This window comes from Helicoverpa zea, chromosome 1, assembly GCF_022581195.2.
Source record: "Helicoverpa zea isolate HzStark_Cry1AcR chromosome 1, ilHelZeax1.1, whole genome shotgun sequence".
Lineage (NCBI taxonomy): Eukaryota > Metazoa > Arthropoda > Insecta > Lepidoptera > Noctuidae > Helicoverpa > Helicoverpa zea.
In genome coordinates, this window is record NC_061452.1 from 13,229,310 (window position 1) to 13,251,174 (window position 21,865).

The 21,865-nt window shown below is 36.5% G+C and overlaps 1 protein-coding gene and 1 long non-coding RNA gene across 3 annotated transcripts in view; one reads left to right on the plus strand and one right to left on the minus strand.

Moving 5' to 3' along the window:
* Positions 1 to 21,865, minus strand: part of LOC124631655 (oxysterol-binding protein-related protein 1) — a 58,879-nt gene that overhangs the window by 5,334 nt on the left and 31,680 nt on the right. For both annotated transcript variants that reach the window (XR_006984535.1, XM_047166194.1), the window contains 3 exons: positions 5,106 to 5,326; positions 3,277 to 3,392; positions 1,449 to 1,591 (listed from right to left, as the gene is read on the minus strand). Coding sequence is in view for 1 of the 2 variants with exons in the window: in XM_047166194.1 (XP_047022150.1) it covers positions 1,449 to 1,591; positions 3,277 to 3,392; positions 5,106 to 5,326 (480 nt within the window). In the remaining variant the exon portion in view is untranslated. The remainder of the gene's footprint in view (positions 1 to 1,448; positions 1,592 to 3,276; positions 3,393 to 5,105; positions 5,327 to 21,865) is intronic.
* Positions 20,220 to 21,860, plus strand: LOC124631882. Its single transcript, XR_006984556.1, has 3 exons — positions 20,220 to 20,248; positions 20,341 to 20,874; positions 21,696 to 21,860. It is a non-coding gene; the product is annotated as an uncharacterized LOC124631882 (long non-coding RNA).

The window sequence follows — 21,865 nt, forward strand, 5'->3', positions numbered from 1 at the left end:
ATCAGTCCACGTGTAAACAAAAGATCCCCATTATTACAGAAGCTAAAGTTGGCAATAATACACTGAAAGGATTGCCAAACATCCGTTCCCGAGCGGATGTGTAATTTGTCTAGCTTCAACAAATAGCAGGTTCGGACAAATGTTCTCCACGAGAAAACGTGTCTGTATAAACATTGGTTTTATTTCATGTTATACCAAGCAGGGATGGTCAATATACGTCTCCTATTTGCTCCTCAGCACGAAATTAGAACAGAATCCAAAAAGATGTCTCATTAATTCAGAACTTTCAAAGTTAATGTTCGTTCATCCATACTTGTATGCATCCTAATCCGACAGTAATATGTGGAAACGTAGTCAGTCAACCTAATTTTATTGTAAACCCAGATATAAGAAACAATGTACAGTTGTTTGTTTTTCCCCAACATAATAAAATAAACTTTGCATAATCAAAATAGCAAAGGTTGAGAAGGCGGTACGCCCGAAACGAAGCGTATTGTGTACCTCTAGTTTCTGTTTCTGGAGCCCTTAACCGCGTAGTTTGGACCTTATGTCTAATTTTGGTGGTACCTTTTACAAAAATTAAAAGAAGTTTGACTTTTTTTCTAGAACAGAAAATTACTTACAGATTAAGGTGGAAAAATTGGCAAAATCTTTACATTACTGAACTAATTATTCTCCTATCCACGACTACCTACACAGTCCCTAACTACAACTAATTTAAATAAAATGGGGTAACTAAAAATAGAATATGTTAACAAACTATTGAACAATGGGAAAATAAACTGTACCTCTGGGAGTACATCAATCATTAAAGCTTTCGGGTACGTAAGTATATTACGTATTTCGGTCAGGAGCCCTAAATTATTCAATAGAATTGGGTATTTACTATTCGGACGTCCATTCATCATGAATTCATGATTAATGAAACGAAATATACTATAGTTCGGCCATTCAGAGAATGCGTTCCTGACACGTCGCGATTGAACTGACGACGTAATAACATTCATTGATTATTGATATAATAATGTTGTTTTAATGCTCCTCAATTGTTAAAACGGTAAACAACCAGCAAAAATATTTTTATCGTAACTGCAACGCCATTGCAAAGTTACGTCGTCAGTTCAATCGCGACGTGTCAGGAACGCATTCTCTGAATGGCCGAACTATAAGGTGCTTACAAGTACACACATAAGTACCTAAATTAACAATGTAACAAAACAATATATAATTTATTTTATTGGATGGTTGTAATAGGTTTAATTGTTTACTTGAAATAAGCCGCAAAATTTTCCCAAAAACTACAGTTCCCACAGTGTATATTGGTACCAAAAAAATTTTTTAGACGCTACATATCGCCTTTTCTACCATCAAAAGATTACAACCACCAAACCACCAACACTCAAATCTCAACCCTAACGGCCCAAACACAAAGTTCATTTCACACTTACCTCGGCAGCTCAACAGTGACGTGGCCCTTAGGCTGAATCTCGACGCTTTTGCCACAGAACTTCAGCTTGGGGTGAACTGAACCGTGGAACACGAAGTGAGGACTGTCGGCGTGGAAAGCCGACACTGGGGGGTGGTGGGATACCTGGGGTTAGAAAATAGTGGGTTAAATGTTTTGAAAATATAAGGAAACTGTGCATGACCTACATGCTGTGTTGCTCATCAATTGCACGTGGTATGCAAAATAAGTGGTACATTTAGTTGAAAATAAAAAGTAACGAAACAATCTTTGTAGGTATTATTTTTAAAGGTAAGGTTGCCACATCATTTTGTTAGGTATGTAAGTATCGCAAATAATCTGAATTTTAAAGAAAAGTAAATCGAAAAGAGCTTCCTAGGTAAGTATAATATTTATATGAAATATTTTATTCAATGCTTTTCAGACGAATCGCTTCGTATACGAGTAGGTAAGTAACTTTGTATGTAGTTGGTAGCATTGTATGTATTGTATGTATTGACTGCCTCGTTGGTCTAGCTGTCGCAAGTGCGGCTGCTGAGCACGAGGTCTCGGGTTCGATTCCCGAGTCGGGCCGAAATCGCTTTGTGGGTTTTAGAAGACTTTCACAAAGCAGCCCGGAGCCTGGAAGTTGGTGATTGATACACCCGTGCATCGGAGAGCACGTAAATGTCGGTCCTGCGCCTGATCTCTCTCCGGTCGTGTCGGATTACCGTCCCATCGGGCTATGAGAGTTAAGGAATAGTGAGTGCACCTGTGTCTGCGCAAATGCTCGTGCACTATAATATGTCCTGCGTAGTTGGCTAATCTCCTTACGTGAGAACAGCCGTCGTAGCCGATAATCGGCTAGGAGGACATCATGTATTGTATAGTCAAATCAATAGCAGTACCGACGGAACAAATAATATATTGTTTGATCCGGAACCGAGTGTTTGTTAACACGACTTGTTTGTTCGTTAGCGCGGCCACAGTGCACACCCAATTACTAGGGTGAAGCACTGTTTCAAAATAAAAATACGTAGGTCCTCTAAAGTTCTAAAGCTTTGTAAAAATTCAAAATACTATCCGTCGTACCACAAAAACTTTTAAACGCCTTTTGAACACTTGTCTAAAAATTCAGATTATAACGTTGAACTAAGATCCGTTTTGCAACCACAATTTTTTTAGACAAGTGTTCAACAGATGTTTAAGTTTTTCTAGTGAGGCTGTAAGTGTTTGCCTTGAATAATTTCATAGTAGTTTTTTGTCATAAGTTAAAATCTATCTGAAACATCTACACGTCACTAACCCTGTTGTATTCTTTTCAAGGGCATTATGCTAATACCTAGGTAAATACAAAGAAAGATCTTTTCATTAGAAAAAATGTGTCTTTGTTCTAACTCAGCGACGGATGTCGAGCGATACAGAGACTGAATGTGGAGCAAGCTACGTGATCATACATACTATACCTATAGATGTGAGATGTGCAGTTTGTTACCCAAGTTTAAACATCATTGTTACGACTTAAGTAAGTAATGAACATCGTGAATTTTATATGAAGCTGTAAATAATAATTATCGTACATGTTAGTATGTACTCACTTTTAGGTTAATATTGGAGTGTATGTTTACCAGTTTCTCGACACATGATTCACACTCATCTTGAAAGTATCTTTAACATCTAGAAATCAGCGTTTCGTTTCATGAAGATACGACTTCTGAATCATGTGCCGCTACTCCTTCACTAAAAGCTTTTCTCACCATCTAAACCAACTAATAGGCCTCTCTAAAACCACTTAAAATGAAACATACAACTTATACTTATTACAAACTTACCTGTTCACAAACAGCCCTGAACTCGGGGCGCTCGAGTTCATAAGTCTCCCCGAGCAGAGGGTTGAACGGCTTGCCCAGGCGCTCCCAGTTGGACGCCAACGCACTTACTGCGAACGCTGGAATTAATAATATATTTGTAATACTTGTTATAGAAATAGATCGTAATTAATATTATCGAAGTAGCGAAAGTAACTCTGTTTGTTTGTGCGGTTTTCACGCCAAATTATTGAACCGATTTAATTGAATGTTATACAGATGGTCTACTCTAGCTAGCTAGCCTCAGAAAATACATTGGCTATTTTTTATTTGGATGCAGGAAGTGGTTCCCTATGGACACGAGTGGAAAAAAACATAGTGTATTAATTCTTCATATTCATTTAAACAGCAGCATGGATCTTGATGAAAATTAACAGTAATATAGTTTATACATATTTATATTCGGTAGAAAGCAGTAGTTCCATTAGGAAGCAGGTGAACCCACTGGCGTAAACTAGCTTACAATCCAAAAAACATACAACCGCCCACCGCAACAACATCAGATGAAATTACCCAGCGAAACACAAAAGCCTATCAGAAATAATATCTCTATACTCATATAAGGAAACGCCGACATAATTCAATCCTATTACGAACAGGCTTCAAAGATGTAGGAAATAATCTTGTTTATCCCGTGTAATGGAACGTAGCAGGTTCAACTACTCGATGTAATGAAGAAGGCTTCTGTTTCATTTGGTTCTGCGTAAATTGAATCGCGGAATTTGGGGGTGTACAATAATATTTGGTGTGAACTGATGTTTACGGTTCGTCAATTGTTTATTTTTACTATCGATCGATTGTAAATTAATGTAAACGCAATTCCCAGTAACTAAAATAAGATAATAAATAAACTAAGATACGTAACCTAAATGATAACTGCATCTGCCTCAATTATTTATCAATTTTGGTAGGTATCCTTTTCACACAAATATTTTGTCGATGATAGCTAATCAAAAAAAGCGCAATTCCCCAAAAAAAAAACTCAAAATAACACAAGTAAAAAATACATTTCGGCCGACATTTTTGCACTCACATTTTCAAGCTAAGCGTCAAGCAAAAATAAATCGACGCCTACATAAGCCGGCTTAGCTAATTAGAGACCAAGTTTTAAAGTGAATATCCCCTTAGAGTGTTAGCATTGAAACGTATGTTTTTCCTCAAAAGCACTTAAGCACTTATAAAGTCATTTTGCTTGGTAAGTTCTTTTTTATTCTAAATTCTTTTCAACATTCGAGCACTCTTCATAATAAGCGTTAGAGGAGGCGCGTTAAATAATAGACCGCTTGTTGTCTCAATATACTTCAAATGTGGATAGTATATATTGAGTTAAAACTATCTAGGCTTCTAACTGTGCATCTAACTGTGGGCTTTGAGATGCGGACGTAGATACAAAGCCCACGGAATCTCTTTGAGACTGAATCTTTCAATAAAATAAAGTTCAATATGAAATTGAAAGTAGAAGGAAACTGTTGTGCAAGACTACGAGAAAATTCTCATACTTGAATGAGCAAACTGCGTCATTGGATAGTATTGCAGTTCTCAAATATGTAACATTGAATATGCTTTCAAGCTTCTTTGAGTAGACTTTAGCTGCAGCAGGGCCCAGCAGGGCCAAGGCTTGCCGGGGCTGCAGAATTGTTCGAAAGAGTAACCGTGGCCCTGGTACATAAAAGCCCTACGAAGGAACATGATGAGAGTCTGACCCTCCCTCACGCTGCTAACCTACTGCGAGAGGAGTCATTTGATGATTACGCATAAAAAGTAAAAAAGAAGGCTCTGAATCAAATCCTTACCAGCAATATACTCCATCCTGGCAACAGGATCGGTTTGCTCCGACGCCATCCTCAGCAGATGAGCGTACTCCAGGTACTCCAACATCCTCTGGAGGAAGGACAGGGGCTCGTTGAACACCACAGGCATCGTGATCTTGGATAGCTCCTTGCCGACGCAGTTCTTCAGCACAGACCAGAGGGAGAAGTCGCCGCGGCTGAACTGAGCCACTGGGAGGGAGGTTCTGAGGACAATAGAAATAATTATAGTTAAAGTTGTAGTGATAGTCCTACCAAGGGGTATTGGGTTGCCCGGGTAACTGGGTTGAGGAGGTCAGATAGGCAGTCGCTGCTTGTAAAACACTGGTACACAGCTGCAGCCGATTAGACTGCAAGCCGGCTCCAAAATAGTTGGGAAAAGACTGGAGATGATGAGAGTTAAAGTTTTAATGAAGTTATCTATGTTAGGTAGTCAATGTTTCTTGGAGGTAGAAGCGTTTTACCACAAAATTAACCAAAGTTTATTGCTGTTTAATAACGTCGCCACTTGGGATCATATAAGTGGATTTTGTATTTAAAATACATATAAGGAAAAACGGATTTTGTTTATCCTTATATTGTAAATACAAAATCCGTTTATTATTCAAACGGAACAAAGAAGAGGATAAGAGTCCCACTCGCTTCACAAACTCGAAATACTTACAAAGAAAAAAAGATTTACTTTACACATTTATCTTTTTGAATAGCAGAATGCACAATCTTCTCGGTATTTCATATAAGCAGCCTACAATATACCTACTCAGTATATTGTCAACATTAATAAGTCCAAGCTTGTATTTCTCCACAAAATGGCTTCTTAGTATTCAAGTCGCGGTTCATAATAGCGGCAATAATTACACTTCTTGTGCGAATATCTCTGTTATAAGCTTATTCTTCATAACGTGGTCGTTGTTATAAAACTTGTGGGAATTAAAGTTGTCGGTATTCGGGACACGAATGCTACTATAATAGGTCCTTTTTATATGATAAGTTGAGATGAATTTGGGTCAAGATTTACATGTATTGTTGGGATTATATCATTATGTTATAATATAACAACGAAAAAACATACAAATCTTTGTCATAATATACATTCGCTTATGACCTTAATATTTGAAATTTCAATAACTTTGGGTAAGTTTAGATGAAGCAAATCCTAAACAAAACTTTTTGAATTAAGGTAAGACTTTCATTATATAACTTTTAATTAACCGCCTCAGTTGTCGTTTTTCAATTGAATTTTGGTAAGATACGAAGTAAAAATTTTAGGCCGAATTGGAAATATTTTACTATCGTGTCCCAGAAGAAAATAACGCCAGATTGAATGAGAAAATTTAAAAGTTTCATAGCATTCTTCTTGAGAAATAATTTTATTGGATGTATAGTCCGAATATCGACAGCTATATTTTAAACGTATTGTAAAGCAAAATTATAATAAGGATCTTTTGTACACTAAACAAAAGATAAGCGTTTGAATAAAGCTATTCCCCAAAGTTACATAATTCGTGCACAAAAAGCTATACGCATATTTCAACATAACGCTGAGAAGATAATTTCGCAAAGTCATTCATAACGACCCTTATAACCTTGACACACTTTTGAGGATACACATTACACATAACACTGTAACTTTCTTCTTAAAGTACTTTTTCTTACACAAAATTCAAGGAAAAAATCAAATTTTATCATTCACAAAAAACCTTACCTAACTCGACTGTTCGAACAATTTGACTCAGCTGCTAACCTAACCCATGACCGCCGAAAGATAAATCGGTAAGGGTACTATCGACCCACGAAAGTAGGCCAAGGGCGGCTTGGCTTCAAGTCGCTAAACCCTCCATTTGTTGCGTGCTGCTAAGGCTGCCTGCCCACGTCCTATAAAAAATTGGTCACCGATACCGAATTTTTATAGGGGAGAAATAGAATACACTGATTTATTTTTCTAAATTTCTGAATGAACACAACCATACAGAACAACATATTAATCCAAAATTTTTGTGCTTGTTTTTGGAGTCATTTAGCCTACCCTTGTACTAGCAAAAAAACTGTATTACGATGATAGCAATAGTGTAACGCAAACGTCCTATAGTTATCGGCACGAATCTTGAGCTCTGACCTTCACCTGCGCAGAAGTAATTTATTGGGTCCCTTTTGTGGTATGGAGTGAGGCGAGGGGGCTGGCTAAAGCGGTGATTGGCCCGCAGTGCATCGCGTCATAGCCGTCACTCGGGATTGGTTCTTTACTAATAAATCACTTCTGCTCAGATGTATGTCAGAGCTCAAGATTCGTGCCGATAACTATACACTAGTCGGTCAGAAAATCCTAGTTTCTGAAAAACATCAACTGCAAAAAATCGGAACGACTTTCTGTCCTACAAAAAGTCTGAAGTGAACGAGTAGCCTAAGAGTGTATTTAAACCGAAAGTCTGTCGAAATTACAATTGAATGCCGGCACAGCGCGCTAAGGGTTATATAATATCGTTTTTCGGAAAAGCTGTTATTAGTGACGGAAAACAGAGATTACTCGTGCTTGAAAAAGGTTTTTCTCTTATTTCTTTTCCTGAAAAATATTGCTACTAAAGCAAAATTTGTAATATTTGAGTTATTTAAATTGAGTCGCAAACCAATTTCAATGTAATTTCTTTAGAAATATCGACTTTCAAGTTGATTAAATTGTGCCTCTTACAAACTTTTATTTATTATTGATGTTGTAATTTTGAACAGAAAATAATTTTATTATGATGTCCGAAAATAAGTCCTGTAATTTATTTCTATAAAATGGATTAAGCACTTTAGCTCCGGTACTACATCCACATAGTACTCTTAGGTAGGAAGGCATTTAACATTACATAGTTTTAAGATTCTTTAAAATCTATCTCGCACTAAAGGCTCTGAGAAGAAAAACCAATATTCTATCCAAACAATAAACTATAATAAAGCAACGGACAGTTCCTCTTTGTCGAAGCCAATAACCACATGGCAACTAGAAATCACAAATGAAACAGAGACCAATTAAAACTTTGTAGTGCAAAACTAACACAGGCGAAAACTGAAATTATTTCGTATCTAACATTTTGTTTAATGACTTTGACTCGCAGTTTCAGATTTTAGACTCAAAAATTGTTTGCCTTTCTCATAAGGTCCACAAACAATACTAAAAGGCCTTAAACCATCTTAAAAAAAACGATTCAACCAAACGTGAGATAATCGTGCACAAAGGTAGGTACATACGTACGGGTCAAACTCAAAACCTAGTTTAGAAGTCTTTCTAGTTTTGTATTTTAGCGCCCTTACCCCGCTTCATAGGAGTTACAGACAAGAATATGTTCTCAAAGGTTAGCCATTCAAGATCTTTGCAAACAAATTAAGGACCTATAATGTGTACGAAAAGCAGAGAGAGAATATTTTGTCCCCAGCATTCAAGGTCATTTGGGGACGATCAATAGAGCGCTTTCCCAGCTGTTTACCTATAGGAAACTGCTTTAAATATACCTATATGTTTACTCCCGTGGTTTCACCCGCGTTCCGTGAGAACTACTGCCCGTACAGGGATAAAATATAGCATTTGTTACTCGAGAAGAGTGTAGCTTTCTTGCTTCTTGCGAAATAATTTCTCAAATCGATTTAGCAGTTTAGGAACAAACATACAAAAAAAGATTCTTCTATATTATATTAGTTTAGATAAGTATAGCAATAAACTTTACAATTTATATTAATTGTACTTTAATATTTGAGCTTGGAAAGTGTTAAATGTTTTAACTTCAGTTAAGTGTGAAGTTTAAGAGTTTGGAATATTTTAGGCTAAATTTACGAGGTTTAAGAAACCTTTTAAGTAACAGTTTTGTGTAAGCGAAGCCTTAGCAGTTTTATGATGATATTATAATTAAGATTAAGCGAATTCTACGTATCTAATATTAAACTCCATTGTTAAGATAAAATAAAGTTGAAATAAAAAGGTTATTTTAATACATTGCCATTGAACGTTATATGAACACGTAGGAAAGTATTTATTTCTCTTTTTGATAATAAAATGCTCGTTACATCTACATCAGGTACTGAATCCACCATTTTGAATTGATAGGCACATAACCAATAAAATATTCATGAACGAAACCCACATCAGGCCATTTCGATATAATAGTTTATTCTAGGGTATAAAATAAATTCATATTCACACCCGCATACGAATAAAACAACCCTACCTTAAATAATCATCATCATCTGACTAGCCTTTTCCTAACAATCTTGGGGTCAGCTTCCAGTTTCACCGGATGCAGCTGAGTACCAGTGTTTTACAAGGAGCGACTGCCTATCTAAACTCTTCAACCCAGTTACCCGGGCAACCCAATATGGTACCCCTACTTTAATAATCATGCAGCAAATAAATAAGACGAAAAAAATACATATTTAAAATCACATTTCCCTTTTATTAAGTCTAAGTAAAATGTACTCTCCTATGGGACATCTTGGAAAACATTATACGGGTATATGCGGTACCTTTTCACAGGTGTTTATTTTATTTTATTTTATTTTATTTATTTATTTAGGACAACCAACAAATCTTACACTAGTTACAATGAATGTTATTACGAAATTTTCAATCTTATGCTAAGTGTAGACTTAATTATAGGTTGCCACAGCATGCATAATTTGTGGTCGGATTTGTTATTTATTTAAAGTAAAAGTTTTAATTTTTTTTGCAAGAATGATAATGTGAACTAAAATTAAGATTAAGAGAAAAAGAAAGAAAAAACTGCTGACAAAGAAATAAAACTAAGGACGAGGCTCAACAATCAATGAGTAATGAATGAGGACAAGATGTGGCGACGAAAAGTGGGGTATTTGTCTGAAAAGATATCAATATTGTTGTTTTTCTTAACTAAAACATTATATTGCTTGCCTAGTCGATTTATTGTGGTGAATAATCCTAAGTTGCTTTTTGAAGATGTTTGGCAGAACGGAACATAAGTGCGAGATCTGGGTAATCTATTTGGGGCATTAATTTTTATTTTATGCAAAAGATCGGGAGAATCAATATAGCCGTTTATCAATTTGTATAGGAACATATGATCCAGATATAATCTACGGTCTTGCAGGCTGTTCATGTCGAAATGTTTCAAACGCGCAGAATATGATTTCAAACGTTTAGCCTCATTGCATTGGTAAGTAAGATGCCACATAAACCTTTTTTGTACAGATTCTAAGCGTTTTATATGAATCTCATAGTAAGGCGACCATATTTGACTACAGTACTCAAGACCTGATCGAACTAAGGTTTTGAATAGTGTTTTTTTGGTGGACGCTTTTTTGAAACATTTACTATTGCGTATTACCGAACCTAGCATTTTAAATCCTTTTTTAGTGATTTTGTCTATATGCCTATGAAACTTCAATTTTTTGTCTATATATACCCCAAGATCCCGGATCACGTCAACCTCCTCTAACTCTGCTCCATTTATTTTGTAGCACAAAGGCGATTTTAAGTTGCTCCTGGTGAATCTTATACATTTGCATTTATCAATATTTAAATTCATGTCATTGTTTGTGCACCATTCATGTAGATTATTTAAATCTTCTTGAATTAATTCTATATCCTCCACAGATTTGATAGGCCTGGATATTTTTAAGTCGTCTGCAAACAAAAAACAGTCTGTGTGCTTGAGGTATTGAGTGATGTCATCAATAAACACAGTAAACAAAATTGGAGCTAGATGGGAGCCTTGAGGTACCCCGGAAGTTATAGGGAACTGGTCAGAAGTGTAACCAGCCATAACCACTCTTGACCATCTCTGTTTTAGGTAGGAGTCAATCCATTTCAGTATGTTCCCTGACAGTCCATATGACGATAACTTGCTGATCAGGATCGTGTGATTAACTGTGTCGAAGGCTTTGCTAATGTCGGTGTATATGGCATCCACTGATATCCTGTTATCTAAATGTTTAGCAATGCTCGAGACGAATGACATAAGATTTGTCGTTGTTGATCTAGCTTTGAAGAAGCCATGTTGGTGGGGAGAAATTAACTGTTTTAAGTGTGAAGTAATAAAGGGGCGTATGAGGGACTCAAACAGCTTTGCAAAAACTGAAAGAATTGAAATTGGTCGGTAGTTCCCAATTTGTGATTCGTCATTAGATTTGTGAATAGGAACAACCAGGGATTCCTTCCACAAGTGTGGAAATATTCCAGTTTGTAAAGACTCATTGAAAATAATAGTGAGGGGAGTAGCTAGAACTGTTGAACATTTAGAAGCTAGTATAGGCGGTATCCCGTCCGGACCTGCTCCTTTGGTGCAATCGAGATTTTTGAGAGCTTTCAAAACCATTTCATTTGTAAGTGTTATATTATTGAGTATTTGAGCGGAGTTGTCGCTTGGTGAGATATTCGTCATGCTCGGGCTTAGGGTATAGACTGATGCAAAGTATTTGGCAAAAAGGTTACAAATATCTTGACCGTTGCTAGCGTTTTCATTGTTTAAGTACATGATTGCTGGGAGTGAGCAGTGATTGCTTCTTTTATGTTTAATAAAAGTCCAAAAGGTCTTCGCATTGCGGGATATTGAGTCTTCAATAGTCTTAATATAGTTGCGGTAACAATTGTTAATGCAGGTTTCGCATCTCTTTTTGAGAGTCTGTAGTGTTATGTAGTCTAAGGGGTTTTTGTAATTTTTATATAGCTTCCTGTATTTGAGTTTTTCTTTTAAGAGACGCCTAAGACTATTGGTGTACCAGACGGGATATTTGTTTGATTTTGGGATAGATTTTGGAACAACTTCCGTTATGGCTTCCCGCAATAATTTGTAAAAGATTGCAGTCATGGAGTCCACTGTGGTATACTTGGATAGTACGGAAGCCCAGTCTGTTGCCTCTAATTTTCTTGAAAGTGCGGTATAATCAGCCTTGTGAAAATTAATCTTTTCAACGCGTGCAGGGGATACTGTCTTGGGTTGACAAAAGTCAAGGGAAAATTCGAGAGGAGGGTGGTAGGGATCTATATTGCTGAGTGTGTGTGCACTTTGTGTAACCTCTACCTCTCGCATATTTGATAGTATTAAGTCTAATATTCTGTTCAAATTGTTTGGATTTAAATTATGCTGTTTTAGGTTATGTAAGGCTATAAAATCCAGCAATGTATTTGTGTTTAGGCTAACTTGGAGTGGATTATTAAAGGAAGCGGACCACTTTATAGTGCCTAGATTAAAATCTCCAGCAATAAGTACTTTGCTATAAGTTTCTAACACCTGTGTTGCTTTTTGCAGAAAATTTGTTAACATTTCATTTTGTACAGGTGGGGGAAGGTACAAGCTGCATAAGTAGATTTTTTCCGATGTGTTTTTATTTCCGGGCAGATCTATGGCCACCCATATATCCTCACACTCACTTTCAAATCTAGCTAAACGATGAGACTGATAACGATTCGAGACGGCTATGAGTACCCCTCCTCCCGATTTTGCTTGATGATATCCGGAAGTATAACGGTCTCTCCTGTATACTTTATAATTGTTTGTAAACAATTCAGAGTCATAAATAGAATCATTGAGCCAAGTCTCACAAAGAATAATTACGTCATAGTCACAGGATATGGTATTTAAATAGAATTGTTCAAGTTTCGTTCTTAAACCTCTGACATTTTGGAAGTAAACATTTAAACGGGTGAATTTTAAGAAAAAATATACTGAATAACAACTTACAAATTAAGATATTATATGTTTAGAGCTTTTCTAGAGTCTTAATGTTGCGAATTAAGATATATTCTGAGTCGTCGACCTTCCTCATGTATATGCGACCATTTCTTACCCACACATGTTTATATCCTTTTTCCTTCGCCACTCGTCTAGCTGCTGCATGAAGAGATTTGTTATACGGTGAGAGATGTTCTACTATAAAGATGGGGGTTTTTACACCAGAGATTCCAAGATGAGAACTGTTCAGTTTATTTTCGGGATTGACTTTGTTGAAGTTAATATTTGCCGCTAAAAATTCGTCCCTGATTTTGACTGATGAGAACTGCACTACGATCGATCTAGGCCGATTGCTTTCCTTGTTTATCTTAGCAATGCGCGTACAATTAGTTATGTTTTCTGCCTTCAATTTAGAACCAGTAGTTTTTCCCAGGGAAGTCACGACGTCGAGCAAATTTTCGCCTTTCCTCTCAGGAACGCATTGTATTTCGACGTTATTGGAACGAGCGTTTTGTTCGAGTTGGTTTATCCTAGCAAGCATATCAGATATACAGTTGGCCATTTCTGCGTTTTGCGTTTGCATCAATTTCATAGTGACTTTAGCCTCATTATGTTCGTTTATAAAATCGTCATATTGGCTGGTGACGAATTCGACACTCTTCTTGACCTGCACTACCTCCTCTCTGACGTTCTTGATTTCTGATTGTACTGATCTTAATTGCTGACAAATTGTATCGTTTAACGATGCATTCAGTTTTTCCAATAGATTATCAAATTTTATGTCTATTAGTTCTTCTATAATAGTACGAATGTTGTCTGCGGAAAGATTTGTGGCTATGGTTTGGGGTGGGGATTGCAGGGCTGGCCTTTTATTTCCTCGAACCGCAACGTTAGGATTAAAGCGTTGCGGGGCTGGAGATTGAGCTTTGCCGCTGCTAGATTTAGATGTATATTCAATACATTGATAGCAGGTCCACTTTTGTGGTAGGTTTTCCGTATTAGTAAATAAGGATGGATGTTTGGCAGATAAGCAAGCTTGATGGTATTTCATTTTGCAGAGTTGACATTGTATAAAGTTGTCATCATCCATGAGTAGTTCGCAGCAACCCCAAGTTGTATCAGATGAAGACATATTTTAAAAGACGGATTTTATTTTTACGGCAAAAGTATGCACAAATAAAGACCCACGTGAGATGTTCGGGATTATTTTGTAGCAGCGGCACACTAATAAAGGCTCACTGACTCACGGTAGTTGTCACTGTCTCGGCTCACAACGTAATTCTCGCGACCAAAAGGTCTTATGTGCGCTGTATACGGCGTCGCTTACGCGTTCACTCAAAAACATCCGCTTATAAACATTGCGCGGGTACATGCCACAATAAACTCACAGATTTTTAGTTTTGTTTCTTATAATATAGGCGAAATCAGTTCGGTTGTGTAGTTATATTGCAACAAATCTGTAGTACACTGTTTTATCTTTGAAAGTTAGATAAGCACTGCACCATAATTTGACGTAAACCACTGTTAAACTTTATTTTTCGACGGAGCGCCAGAAGCACAACTTGTCATACCGACCACTATGAATATATGTGTCAAATTCAGTAGCAAGGTACAGTGAGCTCCCTAAGGGTTTACCGGGTAAGACGGTCCTGGCATATTTACTGAAAACAGATATTTACTCACACGTGTTTTCCGAGGAGAAAAGAGTTTTCTTTTTAGTTCCGTCAACGCAGGTAGGATTGCAAAGGCCAAGGGACCCAGATGTTCATTTGTCCGTCATTCTATTATGGAGTGTATCTTATGAATCATAAGTGGAATTTTTGTCAGGTGTGTATTTCTATTTAGTTTTAAATTAGATTTTTTTTTTTTAGGAAGGTAGTATTAGATAATGTGGATTTATATCGAGGAAGAGGATGACTAAAAATGTGGATGGATCACGGGAATGACAATAGGTATAGCTGCAAAGAGATAACGTTAGATAGGAAGGTATAAAAGAAAAAGCCCTGCGCCAACCCCAAACGAAAAAAGTGTGATAAAGGGCATGCCGAAGTTGCAGGCGGTGATTTTAAACCTCCTACTTTTACTCCGATTAGTTTACTTGAGAACTTTTTGGCAAGTCAGTTAAAAAAGCTTCATATCCCATACAATAGTCTCTATAGAACCCGCAGCGACTTGCACTTAATCCTTTTTTAAGCGAATTCAACTCTTTGAAAACGTCTTTGTTAAGATAATTGAGATTGTCCAACGCAGGGACTAATAAAGAAACTTGATTGGCGGTTGAATATTCATAAGGAAAAATCAGAGAACATTGAGTTTCATGTTTATTTATAACGTTTTTTCTAATTAGAAGATACTACTAACTGCTTCATAAAGCCATCGCATGCAATACAGATTTTAGACATCGCCATTGTCCTTCTTTAAAAATACATACAATTAACTACTGAGAGATTTCTTTAGAAATAATACCTTTTTAAATTCTTTCCTGTCTACTTTTATTATTATGTGTGTGTACAAAAATTGAAAATAAATAAACAAATAAAGACTCCAAAATTAAAGGAATGCCCCACTACTATTTGCCAAATGGTTATTTGTGAAACCACTAGTGGAAGCTAGTTATAATATAATTATGTGCTGTTGTGCTCGAGGCAGCGTTATGTGCAACAGTATGGAATGAATTTATGATGCCCTAGTGAACGCGATGTCCCGGCCCAATGGGCTGTTGTATTGACGAATATTGTGTTACACAGTCTGTGTACTGTTATAGCGTGATACGAAATATTATTAATATTATGATAAATATAATGTATAAACAATTTCTAATTGTTTTTGTAATCACGCACGCAGGGTCGATCAGTAGGTTAAGCAAAGTTCGGCTTGCTTTTTGAGACAGTTTATGTTCCCAAGATTGTTTTTTTATTAATATAACTAGGTATCTATTTACAAGTTCAACATTTACTTTACCTTAAAAAAAAACAAATCTATATTTACATTAAAAAAGAAAATGATTGTTTCCGTAAATCTGTTATTTCGCAGGAAAATCTTACTCTAAGATGTGACCTAGTTGGCCGCTTCTATAATTTAAAAGCCTTAATTTTATAGCAATAGTAAAACTTTAAATGACTCAATGAAATGTCAACACGAACCCCTGTTTGTGAAGTGCGAATATTAAGTTCAGAACTAAGCACAATTCATTTTAATTATTCGCACAGTTCTCAGCAATTATTCACACAAAGGGGAAGTAATTATACTTGAATACAATACCCGCATAATATACTAGCAATTGCCTGCGGTTCCACCTTCATCCCAAGGGTCTACCTTGCGCACCCGGATGGAAGAGCCTAAGTATGTCCTTTGTCAGGCTTAGGACTATCTGTGTACCGAAAATGTAATCGATTCAGAAGTTTGGCTAGAAAGCGCGACAGACAAACAGAGGTGCTTTCACATTTATAATATTTAATAAAGAGTATTTACACACGAAATCAAATCAAAAAATGGGAAAATGACCTTAAAAGAATAGCGGGACCTACATGGAGTCGAACTGCTAGGAATAGAACAGAATGGAAATCTCTAGAGGAGGCCTTTGTCGGAAGACAAGTTGTATGATAACCATTGCTAGTTAAAATAAAACTATTGTCATTATAATCGTAGATAAGTAGTTACATAGATTGCAAACAGTGAAAATAGTTCTGCTACAATAAGGGCTTTTTATTTATTTATTATGTACGCACAAATAATTACTCGTAGTGCACGAATAAAATACTTTACTAAAGGTATAATGTATGTACTATAATAACTTAACGTAATTCAAATTCAAATAAGACCAGAAATTCGTATAAGACCAGGCGTTAACGTGAAACCTATTCTATAACCACACAACATACTGTGTCCATAAATTAGACCGGACGGCGACTGACGAGGGTTTATCCGGATAAATCGGCCCGGATGCTTGCCAAGGACTGTCCCGGAATTATAGACTAAAATCTTGGTTCTCGCCAAGAGATTTTGTTTAGATCCGACCTGATAAACGAAAGTTAGGCCTTTAAGCGTTCAGTAGAAAGAAATGGTTATGAAGATAAATACTTATTTTTGTATGATAAGGAAGGTTTTAAGTTAAAACTTTTAACTGTTGAATTTATTTTCTGATGGTTTTGTTTCTCTAGGGATTTTAGTATTGTTTTAGGTCCTATGAATGGGTTATTTGTTCAACATTTATCATAATAAAATGCGATGTTATCATAAAGCTTTCCGGTTTCGTTTTGGTAATTAACCTCCCGACTCAGAGACATTAACAGCCTTACTTATAAACGTAAATTAAATATAAGTAATACTTAAGGGCTGTTTAAGAAACTTCTTACTTATAAATGTTGCTTAAGCATGTCTTAACTAACATTTAATCACTACTTAAGACTTTAAGTAGTGATTAATTAAAATGTTGCTTAGAAGGTGATTAGAGATTTTATAAGTAAGGGGGTTAATGATTACTTAAGTCACTCCTTAGTGACGGAATGTCATACAAATCCTTCGCTAAGAAATGGCTTAAGTAACCATTAAATGTCTCTGAGTGGGGAGGTAAGTTTAATTACATAAGGTTTTTCACGTTACCCATGTACAATCTTATTGAAAACCTTCGTATACGTCTGCATAAATACAATTGTTATAAAAATAAAGTAATTATAATGTTTAAGGACATGTAACAGCAAGCTAAAAAATGTTTCCCACGAAGGACAACGCTACAAATATATACAAATTGTGCAAAATCTCAAGTTCTTGGGAGGAATAAAAACTTTTTCATAGTCCAATGAATAAAACAAAACACGATTAAATTCAAATTTCAACCAGTTTAACAAAGAAAAACAGCAGTAATCCGTAAAACCCGGCAAGTAAACAACACTGAAAATGTTTCAACCGACCTCGCGTCGGTGGGGAATTCAATTCCAGGCTGGCAGCCAATTTAAACCTTTATAATTGATTTATACCAAGGTGCTGGGAATTTATATAATATTGACGTTCAGATATGAAGGTTTTTTCTTTATTTTGTGTTTGTGTTTTTTTATTTAAAATTGTTTTTGAAAACGAGAGTTAATGGATGAGAAGAGGACCGACCTCCCAAAAAGGTGGAAGCTGTTTTGTGAAGTCGGTTCAGGACTAAAATTGATGGCAAATGTTTTATTAAATGATTAGTGATACTCAATTCATCGAAGTTGTCAAAAGTACTTCCATTCCAAGATTAATATTCTTAGTATTTTCGATTACAAAAACATCTTTAACATTTATTCCATCACTGTAAATCCATTTTTAATTAAAATTTAATTATAGTACGATGAACTCCATTTTAAAAAGAAAGAAAATTCATACGACGTAATAGTTATGTCATTATAATGCAGCTGCAATAGATGCAGAGTGTAATACAGAAACTCGGATGCTTCATAAGCACAATTTAACTTGCTCCAACCGAAGAGGAATGCTTAATTAATTTCAGTGGCTCGTATTTAAATGAATTATTCAGTTTTACATAATTTCTTGCTGGCAATATCGTTGTAGTGTTCTATATTCAGAACTATTCAAAACCATCAGGGGTGAATTGCACTATTGAATTGTAAGATAGCCAAACCATAACTAGCCGTATGTATAATTGCCGCGCATGGTCAAATTGGTGATTCGACAACTGAAAATGGTTCGCTTATCGTTGTATTTAAAGATGCAACTCATCGTTAGAGTGTTACACTTATTTATTTTACCGCGCATACAAGCTTAGTTTGGACTACACGGATATTCACGTTTTGGGCGCCATGGTTCAAACCAATAGTTGTCAATTGTTTTAACAAACGCCATTACTATCAACATGTAAAACCTGCTAGTTTGAAAGCACTTTTATAGTAAACGATTTTGTTATTATATTCGAATTTTACGTATGTATGAATAATAAAATAAGGACAAAATTACCATTACATGTAAAATAGAGTATCTACAGCTAGAATAAAGAGCACTTACGCTCTTTTAACTTCATATAGAAAAACAGTTCCATTACAAACTCATTAAGCAGGCATATTGGATTGTATAGAAAAAGAAATATAAATTAAGTTATGAATAATAAATTGTTTGTTTTCATTATACAACTTAAACACGATTCGATTTGTGTAGAATGTTAGGGTATTATAAAATTAGATTTATAAATTAAACAACAAAAAATACTATTTAGGAAATAAATTAAACCCAAAAATTAAATAGGTCCTGTCGTTATCAAGTAATGGTTTCCTCCACACTCTGCAGTATTTTACATTCAATTAAGAGTGGTTATGATGAACTTGGGTACCATAACCTCACGCCTCCCACTCTTGATAAAAAGGTCCATAAAATCTCCAGACTTATTCCAATTTCAAACACGACCAAAACAAATATGGAATAATTTTGCGAATAAAATACCCTTCAGAATGATCTTGTTAGAGGCTCATTACACAAGCAATTTGGACCGAGTCGGGAGAAACGGTAGGTCTAATTTGTGGGCTAGTTTAATACCTTCGCAAATATGGGGATTAGGCATGAAACTTGAATGTTATGTTAGGCCGAAGGTTAAGGGCTAATTTGATTAATTTTACTATTTTCATTTATGATTTAATTGTGGTTTTGTAGAGGTTTTGTTCGGGTTACCTACTAATTATATTTAGCCCCACGTTTTATCGGTATTTCATTCCAAAATGTTATGTTAGCTAAATTCTTCCCTTATTCTAAACTCAGTAATCGCTTAAAAACTTTACCTACTTTTGAATAATGTAACGAGATTTAATTATATGTCGGAGATAGTCAATAGTACGGTCACTGAACGAGACGCAAGCGCGCCCTCTGGTGGCGTTTTCGGTGAAACAACAATTTGGCGCGCTTGGCGGAGTCGTGGCGGTCAGCGTGGCGTCCGCGGAGCTCAGTCTTAGTTCACTCTCGGTTGAGTCTTGGTCGAGTCTTCATCGAGTGTTCGTTGGAGTCGTCGCGTTACTTACGTCACGGCTAGTGTACCTAGTGTTATTGCCTAGCGTTGTAGTACCGTTGTAGATTCAAATGTAAAGGTTCTTCTAACCTGACAGACAGACATGTGTTGCTGGGGAGTTTGTTCCGCCACTTCTTCTTCCCAGCCAAAACACATAGGAAGTGGCGAAGGGCGGGCGTTTTGGGGGTTGTCTTTTGTTCTGACTAATTTGAATAAACGTTTCTAAGTTTTGAGTTCTGTTTGAGTTATCTCTTTGCTCGATTACCCTACCTGATGTCGGACGATAGTGCCAGCCATTCTGATGGCGCTTCCGACATTAGAAGTGGGATGCAATCCAAATGCCCACATGCGTTTCGAATTCGACATGCGAAGATAAATTTCTACCCACTAACAAAAAAAAAAAAAATGGAACGTCGATAATTTGAATTAAGAATTTCAGCGAAGGTACAAGTATGGTAACCACGGTTATGGTAATGGTATCGTTTCCATTGTTAAATGTCAAGCTAGTTATTGAAGGTATGTTAGAAAATTAACCGAATTTGTCTTTGTTTTCATGTTTCAGCAATGACGGTGGTTATTGTGCAATTCGGCGAGAAAATTACGACGTTGAATGGAGCATGCCAGCTGCCAGGAGCCCAACGTGTCGTGTGTTATCGTGAGTTCGGAGTGTTGGTGCTCGTGCATCTCCGTGGCTTCACGTTCGCGAAAGTCGCTGTACTGCGCGCTATAGCGATGTGTGCATCGTCACGCACGTTGAGTGGAAACCCGGTGAGACCGATCCATTTTTGGTTTATTTTTTGTGATTATTTGTCATACGACACTAATAACCTTGAGAGGCGTCTGTCTCGTTGATAAGTTGGTGACCTAGTTTTAATAAAAAATGAAGAGCGCAATCCAGTTAAACTCGACCCTAAGTTTAAAGGGCCATTTTAAGTTCTTGAGTTACTTGAAGGCGATCGCTATGTTTTGAAATCTTTAACTCTTAATAGAACCTACGAGTATGTCCACGATCGCATTAGAAAGATGCCCCAAGCTGAGATTCCAACTGAATTAGATTTAGTTGCTGTTGATTTGGAGGTCGATGACCCATGCGAAGGTACTTCATCGAACTCTAATTAATGCACGCATGATAATTGTATCTGTCTGATGATTGCGACTGATTTTGTGTGAATTGATTTCGTTGATTTTATTTCAAGTTAATGCTACTAATTCCATTGCAAAGTTCATTGTTCAGATGCAATTCCTACCTTACCATATCAGTGAGAAGAACTGATATCCCTTGGGTAGACCCTAGGAGTGTTCCAGTGAGAAGGACTGGAATGCTTGTGTCAAAGATATCGTCATTGTGACAACATATCAGTCAGAAGGACTGATCATTCTAAATCATATCAGTCAGAAGGACTGATCATTCTAAATCATATCAGTCAGAAGGATTGATCATTCTAAATCATATCAGTCAGAAGGACTGATCATTCTAAATCATATCAGTCAGAAGGACTGATCATTCTAAATCATATCAGTCAGAAGGACTGATCATTCTAAATCATATCAGTCAGAAGGACTGATCATTCTAAATCATATCAGTCAGAAGGACTGATCATTCTAAATCATATCAGTCAGAAGGACTGATCATTCTAAATCATATCAGTCAGAAGGACTGATCATTTTTCATCTTTGACACGCCCAGTGAGAAGGACTGGAGCCTATCGATTCCTGATTGACTTAGGTCTGTCTGGATCATTACATGGTGCATTGATTCGAGATTGTGTGATCTGATTTCCATTGATTTTAAGATTGTGGCATTCTTTCTAAACATTTGGTTTCTGTTTTGTTTAAAATTATGTTGTCATTCCTAATCGTGTAGTCAGGTAGGCCGAGCTGAAAAATTACTCCAGTTTTGTTTTCTTCTGTCACCAGGTACAATGTGTAGCCACACGAGGACGTGTGTATGTCAGTTATGGCCGTGTCGGAGATAGTTAATAGTACGGTCACTGAACGAGACGCAAGCGCGCCCTCTGGTGGCGTTTTCGGTGAAACAACAATTTGGCGCGCTTGGCGGAGTCGTGGCGGTCAGCGTGGTGTCCGCG